The sequence below is a fragment of the Pogoniulus pusillus genome, chromosome 26 (genome assembly GCF_015220805.1).
Source record: "Pogoniulus pusillus isolate bPogPus1 chromosome 26, bPogPus1.pri, whole genome shotgun sequence".
NCBI lineage: Eukaryota > Metazoa > Chordata > Aves > Piciformes > Lybiidae > Pogoniulus > Pogoniulus pusillus.
The window spans coordinates 2,031,734-2,052,474 of record NC_087289.1 but is presented as its reverse complement, the minus strand read 5'-3'; the positions used below and the strand labels follow the sequence as shown (position 1 = coordinate 2,052,474).

Sequence of the window (20,741 nt, the reverse complement as noted above, 5' to 3'; positions counted from 1 at the left end):
ACTGAAAGTCTGCAGAGAAGGAGACCCCACAACCTCTCTGGGCAGCCTGCTCCAGCACTCTGCCACCCTCACTGAAAAGAAGCTTCTCCTCACATTGAGGTGAAACCTTCTCTGTTCCAATTTGTGTCCATTGCTCCTTGGCTTATTGCTGCTGACCACCCAAAAGAGCTTGGCCCCAGCCACTGACACCCACCCCTCATATTTGTAGACATTGATGAGATCTCTCAGTCTTATCCAGAGTAATCAGTCCCAGGGCTCTCAGTCTGTCTCCATAGGGGAGATACTCAAGTCCCCAAATCATCCTCATGGCTCCCCACGGGACTGTCTCCAGCAGGTCCCTGTCTCTTCTGAACCACTAAGGTTGAAATCATTAAGGTTGGAAGAGACCTCCAAGGTCATTGAGTCTGACCTGGTGTCCAGCACCTCCATGGCCACTAGACCATGCCCCAGAGTGCCTTGTCCACTTGTTCTTTGAACAGCCCCAGGGATGGTGACTCCACCGCCTCCCCAAGCAGCCTGTTCCAGTGCCTGACCACCCTTTGAGAAAAGAAATCTTTCCTACTATCCAACCTAAACCTCCCCTGGTGCACTTTGGGGCCATTTCTTCTTGTCCTGTCACTAGTTACTTGAGAGAAGAGGCCAACACCAGCCTCACTCCAGCCTCCTCTCAGGAAGCTGTAAGAGACCAGTGAAGTCTCTTCTCAGCCTCTTCTTCATCAGGCTAAACAATCCCAGTTCCCTCTTTTTAAGACATACTCTCCAAACCCCTCAGCAGCTTCCATGCCCTTCTCGGTACTCATTGATTTGAACTCAGTGATCTCAGAGAGCTTTTCCAACCCAAGTGGTTCCATGATTGTATGTTTAATACCGGGGGTTGAGAGGTCGAGGTGGTGTGGTCTGTGGGAAGGGTGTTTAAGCCAGCAGTCAGTGGTGTTCAAGCCTCCAGTCTGTGCAGGGTGAGGGCCTCAGTCGTGGCTTTGCTCAGAGGGCAGCCCCAGTGCCAAGTGTTGTCTGCACCCTTAGGTGCATTCAGAGCCAGCAGGACACTGCCCTGCTTGGGGGCTGAGCTGCAAGCACTGCCCTGGCTCCACTGGAAGCAGCAGCCCTGGGCTGGGCAGGTGGAGGCACAGGAGGTGTTTGAAGGCTGCTGAGGGGTCGGTGTGTGCTGAGCACAGGGTGGGACCCAGCTGTGTATTGGGACAGCTGCTGTCCTCTGAAGTGGCTGCTTGCTGTCAGCTGCTGCTCTGTGGGACAGGCCTTGCTTCAGACCCTGTGCATGTGCTGCATGGTTGGAAAAGAATATTTGTAGCCAAAAGATCTTTAGTTTGGGCAGAGGAGGCTGAGGGGAGACCATTCCAGCCTCCTGGGGGGGTCAGTCACAGCTCCCTAGTGTCAGGTGATTGAAGGAGAGGAAGTGGCCTGAAGCGGTGCCAGGGGAGGGTTAGGTTGGAGATTGGGAAAACTTTCTTTGCTGAAAGGGTGGTCAGGCATTGGCACAGGCTGCCCAGGGAGGTGGTGGCGTCCCCATCCTTGGAAATGTGTGGCCATGGCACTTGGGACCATGGTTTAGTGGCCGTGGTGGGGTCGGGTTGAAGGTTGAGCTCAGTGATCTTGGAGGTCTCTTCCAACCAAAACAATCCTATGATTCTATTTAAGGTTGCTGGGAGGACTCTCTTGTAATGCATTGTAACAGAAAGCCCAAGTTTGCAGTAGGTGTGACCTGTTAGCTCTCACTGAAGCCTAGCACAAGTTTTCCCCTAAATGCAGCTTCAGTTTCCAGTGGGATAATGGCAGTTTGGTAGGAGTTAGGAACACCAGCAGTGACCTGTCACTGGGATGCTCAAAGTGAGCTCAGTTTGTTTCCAGTTGAACCTGCAGAGTGCACAGGAGGACTGAGGGAACCAGGGCAGGGTAAACCACAGCTGGCTATGAGCTTTGTGTTGCCAGGCTCTCATTTCCATAAGCCAAGAGTACAATGGGCACAGGTAGTGCTGTCTCTGCTGTCACACAGCCTGGTACCAACTCAGCCCCCACTTCAGTGTGTCCTTTTGCAGCCCCCCCACCTTCTGGAGCTGCTGGGTGGCAGCTGCTGGTGAGAAGTCTTGGAGAGAAGCATCCTTCAGCCCTTATTTGAGCATTGTCTAAAGCCTGCAATTGCCTGTGCTCTTCTGAGGCTTTTGGCAAATAGGCCAAATATTTGTTTTCACAGAAAAATTCTTTTGGGATATAAATATGCCAGCTGTTCAGCTGAACCAGAATGGATTTCAGCACAAGAAAAAGGACCAGGCAGGTTAAAATAGTACCTCTGACCCTCTGAGGTTTTGAGAGGTGGGCTCTCAGCCCTCCAACACCAGCTCAGCTCTCTTGGATTCGTTGTGTTTGATTCCTTCTGTGTTCATGTTTGGTGTCCCCCAATGTAAGGAGGACATAGAAATGTTGGAGTGAGTCCAGAGGAGGCCACAAACGTGACCCAAGGGCTGGAACACCTCTGCTTTCTGAGGGAGCTGGGGTTGTTCAGCCTGGAGAAGACTCCAGGGAGACCTTAGAGCTGCCTTCTGATACTTGAAGGGATCCTCCAGGAACGCTGCAGAGGGACTTTTCATAAGGGTGTCCAGAGACAGGACCAGGGGAAGTGGTTTGAAGCTGAGGGAGAACAGGGTTAGACTGGATCTTGGGAAGAAGTTCTTCAGTAGGAGGGTGGTGAGAAGTCTGGAACAGGTTGCCCAGAGAGGCTGTGGATGCTCTCTCCTTGGAGGTCAAGTTGGATGAGGCCTTGGGCAGCCAAGCGCAGCTGAGAAGCATCCTTACCTGTGGTGGGGAGGTTAGAGTAGATCTCTAAGCTCCCCTCTAGCCTAAGCCGTCCTATGATTTCTTTGACTGCCTGGTGGCACTTCAAACTCCAGATTTCCCTGTTGGGATCATCCCTTCCTGCCTGGCCTGAAGGAAGCCTGCTGCTGTAGAAGGGCTTTTGGTCACTTAGGCACTTGTCAGTAAGGCTGCATTTGAAGCTGGTTCCAACAGAAGCACATCAGCCTTGCGTGCGGTGGAAGAGAGAACTGAGCAGAGCAGGCACTGAGCTCCCCCTTATCTCACCAGACCACATTTCATGTATCTTCTAGCGAGATGTTTTGTTTCTACAGCTTCAGACTTGGTGTTTCAGAAGATTAATAGGCTCAGCAGCCCTGTTTGCTCAGCTCGGTGATGATAACAATGTCCTAAGTCATGAGACGGTCGCAGATCATCTGGCAAGGCAAAATATGCCTCGGGCTTGAACTTGGAGCAGGTATTATTTGGAGAGAGAAAAGTGAAATGTCAAAAGCATTATAAATAACGTGTGCCCTGGCTTGGGTGGCTCTTGAGTGCAACGTCTGCCTGGAGAGCCAGCACGGGGAGCTGGGCTGGGGGCACCTCCCTCACCCTCCATACGTGTCCACAGAGGTCTGGCACTTGGGAGGCTCAGGGGTGCTGTGTGATGCAGCAGGTGTGGGCACAGAGGTGTTGCCCTGGGTGTTTTGTTGCTGGCAGTGGCTGGAGGAGCAGCATGGGGCTGGACCCCAGGCTCCTGCAGCCCTTGCTGCCCACCCTGCCTGGGCAGCTCTGCCTGTCCCTGCCGTGCTGTCGGCTCCTGCGCAAGCGAGGCCAACTGCGAGCCATGAGTAAGGACTTGGGAACCCAGGGCATGTGTGGGCTCTGGGCCCAATCCTGCTTCCAGAGGCCTTACTGGGAGTTGTTCCTTCTAAAAAAGGGAGAGCGGGCAGAGCTTCTTAGCCTGGCCCTGCACAGCCTCAGCACTCCTCTCTTGGTCATGCCTCAGGCCCCAGCTCTGCCTTTGGGCAGGGAGGGGATGGTCTGTGAGTGCACAGCCAAAGGCCCCCATGGGCCAACCCGCAGCAGGCATAGGACAGGGCCACACTCCTGAGAGCTTTGGCTTTGATGGTGACAGTCTCTGCTGCAGTGACACCTACACAGTGCTCCAGGAGAGTCACAGAATAGTTTAGGTTAGAAGGGACACCTCCCACCAGCCCAGGGTGCCCAAGATCTCATACAACCTGTCCTTTAACACCTCTAGGGAGGAGGCATCCACAACCTCCTCTGGCAACCTGTTCCACTGTCTCCCTACCCTCACTGTAAAGAATTTCTTCCTAACAAACCACAGTCCCAGTCACAGAGGGACAGGGGTTGGAAGGGACCTCTAGAGATCACTGAGTCCAAGCTCTTGCCAGAGCAGGGTCAGCCAGAGCAGGTCACACAGGAATGCATCCAGATGGGGCTTGAAAGCCCTCAGAGATGCAGACTCCACAGCCTCTCTGGGCAGCCTGCTTCAGTCCTCTCCTGAAATTTCAGTCCATTCCCTCTGTAGAGCTTGGAGGAAAAAACTCCAAGCCAAAGCTGTTTCTTGCAGTGCTTGGAGGGCTCCTTTATGCCTGAGCAGCATTCTGGGCTTCCTGTGATTGCTTTGGGTTTGCAGTGAAACCCTTTCCATGGGTAATTTCCTATGGAAACCCTTAGAATCATAGATTGGCAGGGGTTGGAAGTGACCTCTGGAGACGATTGAGTCCAACCTCCCTGCCAAAGCAGGGGCACCAGGGGCAAGCTACACAGGAAGGCATCCAGACAGGTCTCAAATGTCTCCAGAGAAAAAGACTCCCCAGCCTCTCTTCAGTGCTTGATCTGTGGGCAACACTGAAGCTGACTTGGAGCCTCTTTCCCCAGCAGTGAAGAATCAAAGGAGCGAGGCTGTGATGCTCAGGGTGGTTCTGTGCTTTGCAGCTCTCTGATGTGCAGCAGTTTAAGATGCTCTTCGGGGAGTGCAGGCACTTGCTGCTGTGCCTGAGCCTTGCAGGCTGCTTAGTAGAAAGTCCCTGGGAAAATACCTTGCTGCTTATCAGTGTTGTGTTGAGCTCCTGTGTTTATGGGCAAATACATTCCAGAAATCAATCTTTTGAGGAGCATATTTCTTTGGAGGGGGGTGAGAGGCTTGAGGACTTGGCTGAGATAGCTGCAGGCTATGTGGCCATCCAGTGAGACCTGGACAGACTGAGAGCTGGGCACAGAGGAACCAAATGAGGTTCAACAAGGACAAGTGCAGAGTCTTGCACCTGGGGAGGAATAATGAACTGCAGCAGTACAGGCTGGGAGGTGACTGCTGGAGAGCAGCCCTGTGGAGAGGGACCTGGCAGTGCTGATGGAGAACAGCCATGGCACAGCAATGTGCCTTGGTGGCCAAGAAGGCCAAAGGGATCCTGGGGTGTATTAAGCAGAGTGTGCCCAGCAGATCAAGGGAGGTTCTCCTCCCCCTCTGCTCTGGTGAGACCTCATCTTGAGTACAGCCTTTAGGTTTGGGCCCCCCAGTTGAAGAGGAACAGGGATCTGCTGGAGAGGGTCCAGCAGAGGGCTGAGAGGATGAGGGGACTGGAACACTGCCTGGCAAGGAGAGGCTGAGGGACCTGGGGCTGTTTGGTCTGGAGAAGACTGAGAGGGGATTTAAGAAATGTCTGTAACTATCTGAGGGCTGGGGGTCAGGAGTGGGGGACAGGCTCTGCTCACTGCTCCCTGGGATAGGACAAGCAGCAATGGATGGAAGCTACAGCACAGGAGGTTCCAGCTCAGCACAAGGGAGAACTTCTTGACTGGAAGGGTCCCAGAGCCTGGCACAGGCTGCCCAGAGAGGCTGTGGAGTCTCCTTCTCTGGAGCCTTTCCAGGCTTGTCTGGATGTGTTCCTGTGTGCCCTGAGCTAGATTGTATGGTCCTGCTGTGGCAGGGGGGTTGGACTGGATGATCTCCTTGGTTTCCTTCCAACCCCTGATACCCTGTGATTGGTGAAGAGCAGACACAGCTCTGTTCAATCCTAATTAAATACAGTTGATGGTGGCAACTGAAATAGAACAACTTGAACATCTTTCACTCCTTTTTCTTCATGGCTGACAAAATGATTGGGGTTTCTTTGCTTTGTTTCCTACAGCTATGAAGCCTCCTGGCTTTAATCACCATTTTAATACAAACTGCTTTTTCTCAGGTCTTCTCAGATGCTATTAACCAAATTTCCATGTTTTGGTGTTTGCTTTGGGTTTATTTTTTTGTGTGTGTGTGAGGCTGGAATTTTAAACTTGGAATATTCAGAACTTTTAAATGGATTTTTAGATGTAGGAGTGAGAACAATAATAATAATATTAGAGCTTTGCCCCAAATTCTTTCCTTGTGCTGTTAAATTTGGGGGGCTGGCAAAGGTTGGTTAATGAAAAAGGGGACAGATGGAGGAGAGCTCAAGTAGAGGACACAGAGGAATCTTCCAAGTGTGGAATACTGTGGGAAAGTGGATGAAAAATGGAAGTAGGCTGTGAAGATGAATGTTTTGGGTATCATTAAGCCTCTCTCCTTGCTGTGCAGCACTGCTAGCAAAAATAAGGCTGTTTAAAGTGACTCTAATGACAAGGGTGTAACAGGAGTGCTTTAGGTAGTTAAAAATCTGTCTTTCATTTTTGGTCCCCAGGGCCTTTGACACCTTTACATTGACTTTTTTTTTTCTCCTGTTGTAGCAGGTATTGGGGGGGAAATGATCCATTTTTTTGCATTGGTTGAGTATGCAAAGGCCATTTCTTTGCAAGGAGTGTTAAAGGCAGCAGAGTAGGCTGGGGTGCATCAGGAAAAGGGTGGCCAGTAGGTCTAGGGAGATACTTCTCCCCCGCTACTCTACCCCAGTGAGACCACACCTGGAAAACTGTGTCCAATTTTGGGCTCCTCAGTTCAAGAGAGACAGGGACCTGCTGGAGGGAGTCCAACAGAGAGCTAGGAGGATGACTGGGGGACTTGAACATCTCCCCTGGGAAGAGAGGCTGTGAACATCTCCCCTGGGAAGAGAGGCTGAGAGCCTTGGGGCTGTTTAATCTGGAGAAGACTGAGAGGGGATCTGATCAATGTATACAAATATCTGAGGGGTGGCTGTCAGGTGGCTGGGGCCAAGCTCTTTTTGGTGGTCAGCAGCAATAAGTGAAGGAGCAATGGGCTTGCTGGAACAGAACAGAGAACTGGAACAGAGAAGGTTTCAGCTTGACGTAAGGAGAAACCTCTCGCCAGTGAGGGTCCCAGAGCCCTGGATCAGGCTGCCCAGAGAGGTTGCGGAGTCTCCTTCTCTGGAAACTTTCAGTACCCACATGGATGCATTCCTGTGTGGCCTACCCTACCTTGGCAGGGGGGTTGGACTGGATGATCTCTGCAGGTCCTTTCCAACCTCTCAAGTTGTGTGATTCTGTGAGATAGCATTTACTGGCAGGAGCTGCAGTTTGGCAGCTGACAGTGGGAGACCACAAGGAACACAAAGGTGCATGAGGGTAATGAAGGCTCCACAACACCTCCAGAGACAGCAACTCCACCACCACCCTGGGCAGCCCATTCCAGTGCCAGTCACTCTCTGCCAACAACTTCCTCCTGACATCCAGCCTAGACCTCCCCTCACACAGCATGAGACTCTGTCCATTTCTTCTATTGCTGCTTGCCTGGCAGCAGAGCCCAACCCCACCTGGCTACAGCCTCCCTTCAGGTAGCTGCAGACAGCAATGAGCTCTGCCCTGAGCCTCCTCTTCTGCAGGCTGCACCCCCCCAGCTCCCTCAGCCTCTCCTCACAGGGCTGTGCTCCAGGCCCCTCCCCAGCCTTGCTGCCCTTCTCTGAACACCTTCCAGCACCTCAACATCTCTCTGGAGTTGAGTGTCCCAGAACTGGACACAGCACGCAAGGGGTGGCCTGAGCAGTGCTGGGCACAGGGGCACAAGAACCTCCCTTGTCCTGCTGCCCACACTGCTCCTGAGCCAGGCTTGATACAGACCTTTTGTAACATTCTTCTTCTGGGTACTGAACTAACCAGAAATCTCATTTTCATCCTCCTGGAAGTTTGCCTTCATTACACACAGCGAAAGACTAGAAACAAGAGGCAAGCTGCATGCAAGTGGATGCTGAAGCAGCATTAGGCCATCTGGGTCGTTCCCACATCAGGGAATCCATCAGCAAAGTGAGTGTTGCAAAAAATTTGTCACCAAGCCCTGCTCCTGAGGGAGGAGGTGGGGGGAAGACTCCCTGTGAGCAGTGTCACAGAATCCCAGACACATCCAGGTTGGCAAAGCCCCTCAGGATCACCAAATCCAACCTAGAACCCTGCTGTACAGGATTCACCTTAAACCACAGCCCCAAGCACGACATCCAAACCATCCAGGCTGGGTGACTCCACCACCTCCCTGGGCAGCTCATTCCAGTCCCTGACCACTCTCTCCTTGAAAAAACTTTTTCCTAATGTCCAATCTAAACCTCCCCAGCCTCAGCTTGAGGCCATTCCTGTCTGTCTCCATCTACCTGTGAGCAGAGCCCAGCAGCAGCCTCTCCACAGTGTCCCTTCAGGTAGCTGTAGAGAGAACAGAACAGAACAGCTGTCACCTGCATGCTGGGCACAGCCTTGCCTAGAAGTCCCCCGAAATTCCCCTCAGTCACTTTTGGTGTTGGTGCTGCTGAGTCTGTGTGCAGCAGGAGCTTTTCTGAGCAGGGGCCATCGGCGGGGCCGTTTCTCATCTTTATTGTTAGCTACGTAAATGCAGGCACTCAAGATGAAGCAGAACAACAGTCAGTCATAGCAAACACTGATTAAAAGTGGTCTCAAAGCCATTGTTCACTTCTCTGCTGAAATAAAGCAAAGTCATTCAGGTTTTTGTTATTTCTTTTTAATGCTGGTGACTAATCTGGAGCTTTTCCTTGCTCTCTGAAGGCCACGTGTGTTCAGCTTGGGTGAGATCATTCACGGTGCAGAATTCATCAGCTCACTAAGTGTTTCTCTGCTGCTGAGTGCTCCAAGTGTAATCAGCTCTGGGAAGCTCAAGGAAAGCCTCTCCTAAACTTGAACTGGAACAGGTTGCCCAGGGAGGTGGTGGAGTCACCTGTGCATGTGACACTTTGGGACATAGTTTAACAACCATGGTGGTGTTGGGTTGAAAGTTGGACACAGGTCTTGGAGGTCTTTTCAAACCCAAACAATTCTGTGATGATTTTTTGCTGCATGGTGAAGGATTATTTCATTCTCAGTGTGTATAGCTCAGATGGTGGCAGAGCACAGAGGATTAGAAAGCTCCATTCTGTAGGACTTTAGAGTCTTAAGTAATGAAAAGAAATGACTTTGAATTCATTGTGTTTTCTGATAGGTTATCTAAGTTCTTACTGTGCTGGAAGAATAGGACTGATAAATATAAATGAAGTGTAAGTCCAGAATGTGTTAAAGCATGGAAAATACTCCCTTCTGGATTCTTGGAGAAGCAGACAGCTTTGAACTCCAGTTCAAGCACGGTTGGTTTTACCTCCTGTCTTCCACCAGGTGCTGGAGTAGTTTTCCAGTGCTATCGTTGCTTGTGACTCATGTTAACAGGAGCTGGGCAGTCTCATCCTCACCCTGCCCTGGTGGTACCTCTCTGCTGTGGGTGTCCCTGGTGTGGCAGCACTCTGAATGTTGGAGTCTGGGGTGGTTTTGAAGGTGTGGGTCCCCCCCCGGCCTTTTCTCAGGGTGCTGGGGAGATGGCTTGGCACTGTCCATAGCTCCCCTTCAGTCCATACTGCACCACCAACCCCATTTTCACCCACTCCCACGTAGTTTTCTCATCCTTGGAGAGAAGCCGTGGTGATCACAGCACTGCCACAGCTCGCCAGTGCTGAGCTGAGGTGGCCAGGCCGTCCAAAGCCGAGGTGCAGCTTGCTGTCGAAAGCGGAAGGCGGTGTAACGTGTTCCTCTTTCTCTGTACTCGTGTCCCTTTTTGGTTGCCCTCAAGTCAGATGCAAGATGGAGCAATGCACTTCATCATAACTTCGGTGTGCCTCTCTGGGAGCATGCCTGGTGTGCAGCAGGCACTCAGCCCCCAGCTGCCCCACTCTGAATGCTTCTGAAGGTGCCTGCTCCTCGCTGGTGGCCCCACGGTGTTGAGGTGAGACAAGGTGCCAGCTCGGAGCAGGCGACATGAATGACCTGCTCTGGTAGTTAAGTTCAGCTTCAGTCTCACTGATTCATTTGATGTGTGCATGGCTGTGGTGGATGCATCCAGACTCCTAGCTCCTCATCACTCACACAGCAAAGGAGCTGTTGTGCAGAGGAGCAAGGACTCTGCAGCCTGGAGCTGGGTGAGGAGGCAGACAGGGGAAGGAGGAGCTCACTGCCTGGGGCAGATGCCATTAGTCATATATTAATAATGGTGGTACCGACCGTGCCTGTGCTGTAGTGCTCACCACAGTGACTTCTCCAGACCCCCTGCACCCGCTGCTGGGGTCTGCTTCTGGGGAAGGAGGGGGCCAGGCTTGGCAGCCAGCTGCCGTGGGAGGGGAAGTGAGAAACGATAGAGGTGGTTGTAGAGCAGTGGGAACCTCTTGGAGGTAACACAGATGTCGTTTAGAAGCTTAGCAGTAGCAAGGTGCCAGGATTTTTCCCCTTGCTAAGCAGTAGATGCTCAGCATCTGACCTGCATGCAGCTTGCCTGGGTGGCTGCTGCATCTCTGGTGACCTGAGGAGCTCTCACTCCTCCTCCCTGAAAGCATCGGCATCAGCGGAATCTGCTGTCGGAGGGAAGCAGCCGTGTCCCGTGCTGAGTCATGGACCTGGCTTTTCGCTGTGGCTGTTGCTGTGGGTGATGCTAATCGTCCTGCTTTATATGTGCAACGTTTTCTATCTGCACACCCGAGGGCAGCCAGAAATCCCCTGCCTGTCTGGGGCTGTTTTCAGCGCTGTGTAGCTCTTCGTTCAGCCACCGTTACAGGAACAGTTTTCAGTCTCGGTTGTGGGACTCATCCTGAGCTTTGCCATGTGGCAAACATCCAAACCAAGTGAAATGTGCCCTTCTGGTGGCAGGGGATGGTGTGGGGCAGACAATTTGTCCAGACCAGCCTTATCATGATGCCCCAAAGGAGAAGTGGGCTTGTGGGAGACTGGTCCTGGTGGGAGGCTGTGACCTAGGTTGTCTTGCTGCTCTCCTGTGTCCCTTGGCTTATGTGTGTCTGCAGTTAATCAAACAAAGTGTCTGTAATGGGCAGGAGTCTGATTAATGAATAGCTCTGTGCTTTTGGGAAGGGTGCAGAGCTGTTTTGTTACAGCCCCTCTAATATCTGTGTTTAATGTTTGTTGGAACAGGCACTTAAGGCTGATTTTAGTCACAGGTTTTTAGTTAGTAGTTTGTTTTCTTCTTCTTTTTGTGTTTTTAATTGCTTCTGTGAGCTTTAAGTTAAATCACTTGATTGAGCTTCACTTTAAACAACTTCTCGTTGGGCTTGTGTGGGAAAGGGACTTGGGTCCCTTGTTTTAGGGCTGCAGTTCCCTCTGTCAGGATAATGCACAACTTCCTAATTCTCTGATGTATGCTGTAAATGCTGTGGTGAAGGAAGTACAGTATGGATGGGTTTATACTTAGCATAAATAGTCTGTGATGCATGAGTGCTGTGGATGGCTGCTGGGCAAGTGCTTTGTGAGACATAAATCAGCAGAAAATGGATTAAAGTGAGTGTCCTTCCCAGCCTTTTGTGGCCGTGGCATGCAGGCTAGAGGAGCAGAGCGATGGCAGCGCCCACAGCCTGGCCTGGGAGCACTCACTGACCTTCCTCTGCTGTGCTTTACAAATGCACATCCAGCTGATGCGGCCAGACGAGTGGAATTCTGCATTTCTGAATCCCATACTCTGCAAAGGAGGCTGATAATAGACTGGGTTGTGGTGGAAAAGCTACAGCAGGCTTATTTCTGGATGTTACAGTTGGTTTTAATTACAGTAACAGTGGTTAATTCATAAACATCTCCTCTTTACAACTTCCACAAACCCACTTTCCTCTAGTGGAACTTCTTGACATGAAAGCAGCTGTGACTCAGCACTGGTCAGGCCACACCTCAAGTCCTAGATCCAGTTGTGGACTCCTCAATTCAAGAGAGATGCTGAGATGCTGGAAGGTGTCCAGAGAAGAGTGACAAAGCTGGTGAGAGGCCTGGAGCACAGCCCTGTGAGGAGAGACTGAAGGAGCTGGGGGTGTGCAGCCTGGAGAAGAGGAGGCTCAGGGCAGAGCTCATTGCTGTCTGCAGCTCCCTGAAGGGAGGCTGTAGCCAGGTGGGGTTGGGCTCTGCTGCCAGGCAGCCAGCACCAGAACAAGGGGACACAGCCTCAAGCTGTGTGAGGGGAGGTCTAGGCTGGATGTGAGGAGGAAGTTCTTCACAGAGAGAGTGATTGGCATTGGAATGGGCTGCCCAGGGAGGTGTTGCAGCCAAGCCTGGCTGGGGCATTTAGTGCCATGGTCTGGTTGACTGGACAGGGCTGGGTGCTAGGTTGGACTGGGTGAGCTTGGAAGTCTCTTCCAACCTGGTTGATTCTATGATTCTAATCAGAGGAAGGAAAGACTGGGCTATGGGATCCGTAGATCAGTGCCTCTCCCTGTTGTTAGGAGCTGGTTCAGAGTTTCAGTAGGGATGTGAATCTTGGAGAAGTGATTTCAAGGAATTACCTTGTTGCTGCACGCTGCAGTAACCCATGCGGCTGAGGACACTTAGTTGTGACATGCTGCCTCTTTTCCCATGGTTTATCCAGTACTTTAGGACATGTTTTAATGGTCACAGTGGGCTTAGGTTGGCAGCTGGACTCAGTGATCTTAGAGGTCTTTCCCCCACCCAGACAATTGTAGGACTCTGTGATTTTTCAGGAAGTGAGCACACTTGGGTGTGCTGCCTTCAGATGCAGTGTCTCAGGTAGGTGGTGCTGCTAAAAGGGTTTCAGAAGCTGTGAAGCAGACTGGGGATCAAACCACGGCTGAGAGGCTCTGCCTGAGAAGCCCACTGAAGTCGGTGGGAGGTTGTGCAGTGCTGTCAGAAATAACCTTTAAGCACTACTACTGCTACAACTGTGTGTATTCTGCAGAGTATCTGGGTCACAGAGGTAGTCTTGGCAGGTGTCTTAAAATCTGATGTGGGACTTCCTCAGTACTTCAGGGCTGGTTTGTACTTGTAGCTTCAACGAGCTCTGGTGGGCACAGGGGGCTGGGAAGTAGCATCTCAAATGGTTCAGTGTCTGAACTTTCCTACTTCAGAGTTGGCTGCTTAGTGTTCTGCCTTTGCACTCTGCTTTCCCCTCAATAGATGTGGAAGTACAAGAACAGAGAAGGGTCATGTTGCTTCGAGGTGCTGCCGTACAAGAGTGGTGGTTGCAGTTTCTACAGAGCAATGTTGCAAGTCCAGCCTGGTTTGTTCAGCAGTGGCTTACTAAAGAATGTTTTTCTTTAACCAATCCTTCACTGTTATGTGGCCAAGATGTTAATTAGCTCATTGTTTCTGCTTAATTTTGTGACAGCACTGTAATTATACCCCTTGATGGTGCCACGAAGTAATTGCTGTGTCTCTTCCAAATGTTCTGTTGAGATGTGTTATTGGTAAACTTCGGATTTGGCAGAGAGGTGTTGGGAAAATACTCAAAGGCACTCAGTAATTTTGGTGTTTCTTTATTTAAAAGACAGCCATTTGGCAATTCTGAGCCCTGAGACTCGTCAGTGTAAATAGAATATTGATTTTATTCCATTTCCTATCTTGTTAGAGTCGTTGTCATGAGGATGGATTTACGTTGTGTAATTATCTGCTCTTGCTGACAGGTCTCGTGTCACTGAGGCTGGGGTTCTGAGCTTCCTCCTTCCCTGAGCATAAACCTATCGTTCTCCACTGCCATGTTCTTCCTCAGGGGTGTAACTTTTGCCTCTCCAGCTTTGTAGCCGCTGAGAGATGTATGTGTGAGTAAATAGGAGGAGCATCCAGCAGGAGTGGCAGCAGTGGCTGCGTTGAATGCTGCTGGGTGGGTACTCTTTTGTGTCCAAGGCTGTAGGGAGGGGAGGGAGAGACCTGACCCTGCTGCATTTTTATAGCAAAAACAGGAAGTACTAAAAATGGAACATCCTTAATCAGAACTTAGAAGCCATCATCACATGGGCCCCTCTGTGCTAGTTTCACTTTCTTGGGCATTTCCTGGTAACCTTTCCATTGATTGGTGGAGCTGCTTAGTAATCATTGTCATTGACCCAGCTCAGCAGAGAGTCAACTCATCTCTTACCCTCTCCCCAAACACCTTCTCCGTCTGATTTCTCTCTTGTCTTTTCTGAGAGTCACTTTTGCATCTGCATTCAATAGTTTTAGCATCTTTTCCCCTGTATTCCCAATAATCAACAAAAGGTTCAATGAAGCCTTAAGTGACCTGTTATAGTGGGAGGTGTCCCTGCCTGTGGCAGGGGGGTTGGAACTGGCTGAGCGTTGAGGTCCCTTCCAACCTAAACCATTCTATGCTTTGGCCAAACAAGTAGCAAACACTTCCACCCTTCAAAAGGTGAGCTTCCAAAACCCAGCTGTGGGTTAAGAGCAGCCTTTAGTGCTGAGTGGGGTACTGGGTGGAGTCTAGAAACTGCCAGCCTCCAAATAAATATTAAATTAGCAAAAATTAGCTCAGTCTCTCCCTGTCTTGTCCTTGCACTGTGCTTCTTCCCTCTGGATTTGCTGCAGCCTTTTCCTGGCTTATCAGAGACAGCCCGAAGTGACATCACGCTGATCTGCTGGGCTTTGGCAGACAGTGGTGTCCTTTAGTCTCTGAGGCTGACTGGGGACTCCTTATTGCACTTGGAATATCACAGGAGCGTTTCAAAGTGAAGGGAAGATAGTTTGTGCAGGTTAAAACACAGTGATCTGCTAACCTCTCCTTTTTTTGTAGTGGAGATCCCAAAGACAGACCTCTGGTCTGAACTCAGCCTGATTTTGCTGGAAGGCTATTTTTAAAGCTGACATTTCTGGCTCTGTTTTCAGGTAGATAACCAGTTCTAACAACACTATTTTTCTTCAAGTGGTTGTGCAGACAGGATATCCATCTAGCCTTGCTTCACGCTCAGGAGATGGACCTGTGAGGTGTCACAGCTCCTCAGGTAATGCTTTTCTTCTTGTAGCTGGCAGCCTGGAGCACAAAGGGTGAAATTCAACCTGGTTTAGTTCAGCTGCAGACATGTCAGTGACCTCCAAAGCAGCAGGATTTCACTGCAAGTGGCTGGTCCCACTCCAGATAAAAACTGCATTACAAAGGTAGAAATAGAGCATGGTTCTGTGGGTCTTACCAGGGAGGTTGCTCCTTCCTCTACTTGTGAGCACAAAAGGCAGCTCTGTCTGCTTTCATTTTGTGTGTTGTCTTGGTGCTCTCTTCCTTTCCTCCTTAGGTCTGACTACTCATGTTGTGAGAGTGAGATGGAACACCTTGCTTTGGCAATGTGTCCTTTAGCTTGCCTTGGCCGTAGCATGTAGAATCTGTCAATTGCTGCTCTAGCTCTTGGTGGGGGTTGGAAAAATCTGTGCTTGGGATGGGTTGTATGCCAAATGATGACCAGATGGGTTGTGTACCAGTTGATGACCAGATGGGTTGTGTACCAGTTGATGACCAGATGAATTGTGTGCCAAATGATGACCAGGAGATAATCACTGTTTAGAGCTGTTCCACAGCTTCCAAGGAGAGGTCAATCTGCCTGCATCGGCATCACCCTCTCCTCAGACTCTCACAGGGAACAGAAGTCCAGATCAGAATCTCATCCAAAAGTCATTGTTCTGTGGTGTTTAAGGGTGACATCTGTCACCTGTGCAAGGACAAAGAGTTGCTGTATGCTTCATCTGGGGTCTGGGTGATGTGTTCTAGACTGACAGTTATCTGATGTAAATGGCAGTCCTGCACAAGGTGGCTTGGGGATGCCTGGAGCCTGTTCCACGAGGGCACCCAGCTGGGCTTGGCTGGTGTGTGGTATCCTGAGTCCCAGCCTATGGTTCTGCACTTTCCAGGTCTTGGTACTAACCCAGCTCAGCTGGGTAGCATGGCACAGGGGAAGAACCAAACTAGTTTGCTGGAGCACTTATGGAGTTGTTGAGACTCGAGTCTCTGCTGTAGGCCCTGCTGCTGTCTGGGATGACTCCAGCCTCTGAGTTTGAGACAGATGAAGCAGAAGTGTTTACTGAGAAGACCCTTTGCTGTTTACTTGTGCTTGAAAGTAATTATACAAAGTTGCCTGCTGTTAGCAGGGATTAAAATGTGGGCATGATTAGAGGGCAGGGAAACCACTGTCGTAGTCTTACTAGCTGTAATAGGTGTGCTTTACTTCTGGAGTTTGTTCTAACCGCTTAGTCCCTGGGAAAAAAACTCCTTGTAGATGTTCCCTGTCTTCGTTTGCATCCACATTGAGTAGCTCCACTTCCCAAAACGTGTTTCTGGTGGCAGTGTTGGTGATGCTGCTTTGGGTGCAGTGGGAGACAGGCCTGTTCTGGAGCAGTGTGAGTGTAAAGACAGGGATAGGGATGGGGACAGCCCTTCCTCTCACCGTGGATGGGATGCTGCTGGCAGAAGTCTTGCTGTTGGTGTTGCCTGTGGGCTCTGGTGGGCATTGCCATGGATGCCTCTCTGCTTTGGGCTGCTCTTCAGAGATCTCCATGTGGGACAAGAGATGTAGTTACCACTTTTGTTACATTGGCACATGGCACCAGAGTTGTGTGGCAAGTCCAGGCACCTGAAACTCCTCTCAGAAAAGCAGCCGTCCCCCCTTGGCACCCGAGGGGAAGGTTTGCCCCCTAGTTCCTGGGGGTGGGTCGCCTGGCTGTCATTTTTGGCTGAGTGCCGTGGTCAGAAGCGTGCAGCTCATCCGCGCCTTGGGCTGGGAGAGAGCAGTGCTGTGTGACCGTCAGCATCCTCGGCAGGGCCAGCCCCACACTATCCCGCACCGTACCCGAGCTCTTCGGTGAATCCAGGCCTAAGCACCTTCGCGGTACCCCCGCAATGACCACGTACGGGGTGGCTTTGCTTAGCTACCGGTGCGCAGCCCGCCGGCGCACCGGGCCGGCCCTGTCCTGGGAACAACCTGCATTCCCGGGCCGTCGTTAGGAGTGGAAGCGCCGTGTCAGGGCCTGGCTCCAGCCGGTAAGCACCGCAGGGCTGGAGGTGCGGGCAGCCCGGTCGCTGCGGGCCGCAGGCGGCGGTAGCGGCGGCAGGAGGGGGCCGTGCGGGGCGGAGCGGCGGCGGCGCGCAGGCGGAGGGCGGGGGCGGCGGAGCGAACCACTGGCGGCGGCGGCGATGGTGCGGCGGCGGCGGTGCGGCCCCCTCGCTGCATGCCGGGTAGCGCCCGGGCCCACCCGCGTCCTGCGGCGCCCGGCGAGCCCCGGCGGGCGGGCGGGCGCTCGGGGCAGCCGCTGACAGGCGCGACCGTTCATAAGACGGCCCCCGCCATTGGCTCCCCGCCCGGAGTATCGCTGCAAGGCTCCCCGCGATTGGCTGGCTGCGCGGCATGCCCGGCGCGGCGCGGGGCAGCGGCCCCTCTCCGGCTGGCCTGAGTGCGGCCGGGCGGCGGCTGGCGGGAGCCGGGGGAGCCGCGCCGCGACTGTAACCTGTCTCTTCTCTCTGCAGGTTGGTACTAAGAAGTGCCTTTCCTGACGTCTCCGCTGCTAGAGCAGCCGCTGCTTTTGCCTTGCTTGCTGCCAGCTAGACCGCGAGGACAGCGCATCGCCGCCACCGGGCCGGGCTCCGCCGAGGGAAGGGCGCTGGCGGGCCTTGCCGCAGGCTGCTTTACTGTACAATAAAAGTTTGCCGCCAAGGTCAGACCTCTGCTGCCCGAAAACCGAGGAGAGGAGAGAAAACAAACAAACAAACCAAACCACCCCCCAACAGCCCCCGTCTCGGTCGCTGCTCTAAACTGCTGCATCTGTCTATGCCAAACTAATCGATCCCGGTTGCACCACAGACTTCCCCCCGCTGCCTGGAGACCCCTCTGCCAGCCCCTCCCTGCCAGCAGCTCGGACACCCCGCTCCCGGGTCCATGCTTGCCTTGTGGGCTCCGCTGGGCTCCCAGGATGGGCTGCTGAGCCCCGGCTACACCTTTTAACCTTCACCTCTGCTGGCAAACTCGGCCTTGCTGGGAGCGCGGAAGGCTGCGCCGGGTAGCAGTGGCACGCTGTGAGCTCCCCGCTGGCACCGCTGCTCCGTGGGAGCCTCGGCCACCCTCTTTCTGCACGTACTGTGAAAAATAGGGAGCGGGGCGGGGGGGAAAAAGGAGAGGAAAAAAAAAAAAAAAGAAGTATTCTGGAGGTGGCACTTTCATCATTTCCAGTTTGATCAGTTCAGCGACTCGTTGGTCCGTTCCGTCGGAGCTTGTAACTACCTGTAAAGGCTAAAGATGGCTGTTAGTGTCACGCCGATTCGGGACACAAAATGGCTAACGCTGGAGGTGTGTAGGGAGTTCCAAAGGGGGACTTGCTCACGACCAGACACGGAATGTAAATTTGCACACCCATCGAAAAGCTGCCAAGTCGAAAACGGACGTGTAATCGCCTGCTTTGATTCATTGAAAGTGAGTAAATGTTACATTCTTTCCGAGGCTGTGTGCGTAATGAAAGAAGCAGTTGTAGCCAGAGGAACCCTGCAGCCCAAAAAGGGAGCAGCGAGTGCTGGCTGCCGGCGCTGGGATGTTTTGCTGCTCGTGTTTTATTGATGCTTGTTCATTTGGGTGTTGTGGTTTTTGGTTGCTTTTTTTTTTCTTGCTGCTTTTCCTCAAGGGGAAAGGGAAGGATCAGGGGAACGAAGGGAAAAATATGCCTGGTAGGGCTCAGATGCTCCGGTGTGGCTACAGCGGCTGGTTCTTTGCCTCCAAATTACTCGCTGCTTGTAGCTGGAATAAAGGGCACTTCACGTAGAAACAGCAAAGTCACTGTGAGGACTCTTTGTTTTTAATAGCACAAACCACGTAAGCAAGATGAGGATTTGTTTTCCATCTCGTAACTCCCAGCGGGTTGTTGGTGTCTCTGGACAGCTGATGGTGAATCTTAGAAGAGTGTTTTCCTCCCTGGGTTATTTGGGTGGCAGTGAGCACCCTGCTTGTATTTCTGTGGCTGGGACTGCTGTGCTGATCTTGTCTCTGTTACAAATGCTCTCCCTTAAGGGAAGGATGATGCTTAGCAGAGGGCAGGGTGCCTCTAGACATGCAGGCAGAAGAGGGTACAACCTCAGGGGGGTTTTAAGAGGCATATCTGAGTTTGGGCTCTAAATATACAGCTGCTGTTATACCGTAGCTGCTGTTTCAGCAATAGGTCTTGAATGTTTGGATCTCAGACCCTTCCCTTCTCTTTTCTAGTGAAATAACATTTCAGATATCCATCCCACAAAGCAGTACAGAATTAATTCAATAGCATCCTAAATAATCAAAAGCTGGGAAAGAAAAATGTGCCTGTGAGGTTTGATATAAAGTGTTGTTTTCTTCTTGGAACCAAATCCCAGGAAGCAAGGCAGAGGCTGAGTGTGTGGAGTTGGCTCCCGGCAGGGCCATGCTCTAGGGAGGGAGTTGTGTTTGTCACCAGTGGCTGCAGCCAGGCCCCATGCAGCAGCAGCTGGGCAGGCAGAGGGGTGATGGTGGTTTGATACCAACCCTGCTACCTTCCTGTCTTCAGAAGAGTGTCTTCTTGTGGATCAGGGTGGGGAGTGAACCTCTGAAAGGCTCTTGGGACTGACATTCCCAGCCCCACCACCCCACGTCACGCTTTCACTTACAGGTACTGGAAGTGTTTTGTTTGTGCTTAAACTGATTTCAAGATCACACTAATGCTAATTCAGGGGGAGGAAGGAAAACTCTAAACCGAGGAATTGAAATGTTTCTATGCATGGAGGAAGTGTTGGCACTAGGAACAGTGCAGGGCTGTCAGTGCTGATGAGAGTCCTGGCCCCAAGACATCCCCCTTTTGGTGGACAAGTGGCCACCGTGGCCACCACCATGGCCTCAGAGACCTAAACCAGCCTCTGGTGAGGGGGTGTGGGAGCGAAGACGGATTTACTGGGACAGTAACACCCACAGCATTTCCTAGGCTAATTCCCACTGCACTGCTGTTGGGTTGCAGCAGCCTGACCCCGCTGGCCTTGCACTTTTCCGAGCCAGGACCCAGGGGAAAAGGTTGAAACAAGACACCAGAGTTACTTGGAGGTGAATCTCCTTTGCTGTGGGAGGAGGCATCACCTGAGTTTGCCGTATGCTAGCGTCCTGCTCTCAGATTTCTGATGTCTGTGGTCACTGTGCCAGTGCCTCCACATCTCAGTGCTGGAAGAGGAGGCTGACGGCGACAGAGCTGCAGCAGCAGCCTGAGCCTGTGTCTGGATGAGGGACGCAGCAGGGACCGGCCAGCTTCCCTGTCCCTGCGGCGTGGCTGGCTCTTCCGTGGCTGCCAGCAGGGCTCTTCCTTTCTTTTTTTGATGAAGGAGATAATTGCCACCCTTGTGAAGGGCTGCCAGGTCCGTGTGTTAGCAACTGAAGGTGACATTAGAGCCTCACTGCGCCGCTTCTGAGCGTGGAGAGGAGTCTTCTGCTGCCCACGCAGAGGCTGCACCGGGGCTAGGTTGTAAACTGGGAATAAGTCTGCTGGTTTTCAGTGAAGTAGCTTGGGCAGTGTAGGAGAATAGCTAATAAGCAACCTGGAATAGATCCCTTCAGTGGAGCCCTGTCCAGCCTAGACAGCAGAGAAGCAGCTGCCCAGGTTTGGGTTTGTTTCAGATCTTTGTCAGCTTTTGTGTGTAAGCTGAACAGGCACTTTGGAACCTTTGCTGCAGTACCACAAGCCGGAGATGTTTTGCAAAAGCAGTTTAGGGAAATGGATCAGATTTGTCTGGAAGCTGTCAGGTCAGTTATTAGTTTACCAAAAAAAAAAAAAAAAATTTAGGACATTCAGTAGTA

At 52.0% G+C, this 20,741-nt stretch overlaps 1 protein-coding gene across 9 annotated transcripts in view; it reads left to right on the top strand.

The window, feature by feature from the left end:
- MBNL1 (muscleblind like splicing regulator 1) overlaps nt 1–20,741 on the top strand; it is an 84,966-nt gene that overhangs the window by 7,731 nt on the left and 56,494 nt on the right. For 7 of the 9 annotated variants that reach the window (XM_064165461.1, XM_064165454.1, XM_064165459.1 and 4 more), the window contains exon 2: nt 17,438–18,377. The exons of the other annotated variants lie outside the window; for them this stretch is intronic. In XM_064165461.1, coding sequence (XP_064021531.1) covers nt 18,204–18,377 — 174 coding nt within the window. In that variant the 5' untranslated portion in view covers nt 17,438–18,203. The remainder of the gene's footprint in view (nt 1–17,437; nt 18,378–20,741) is intronic. 9 annotated transcript variants of the gene reach the window in all.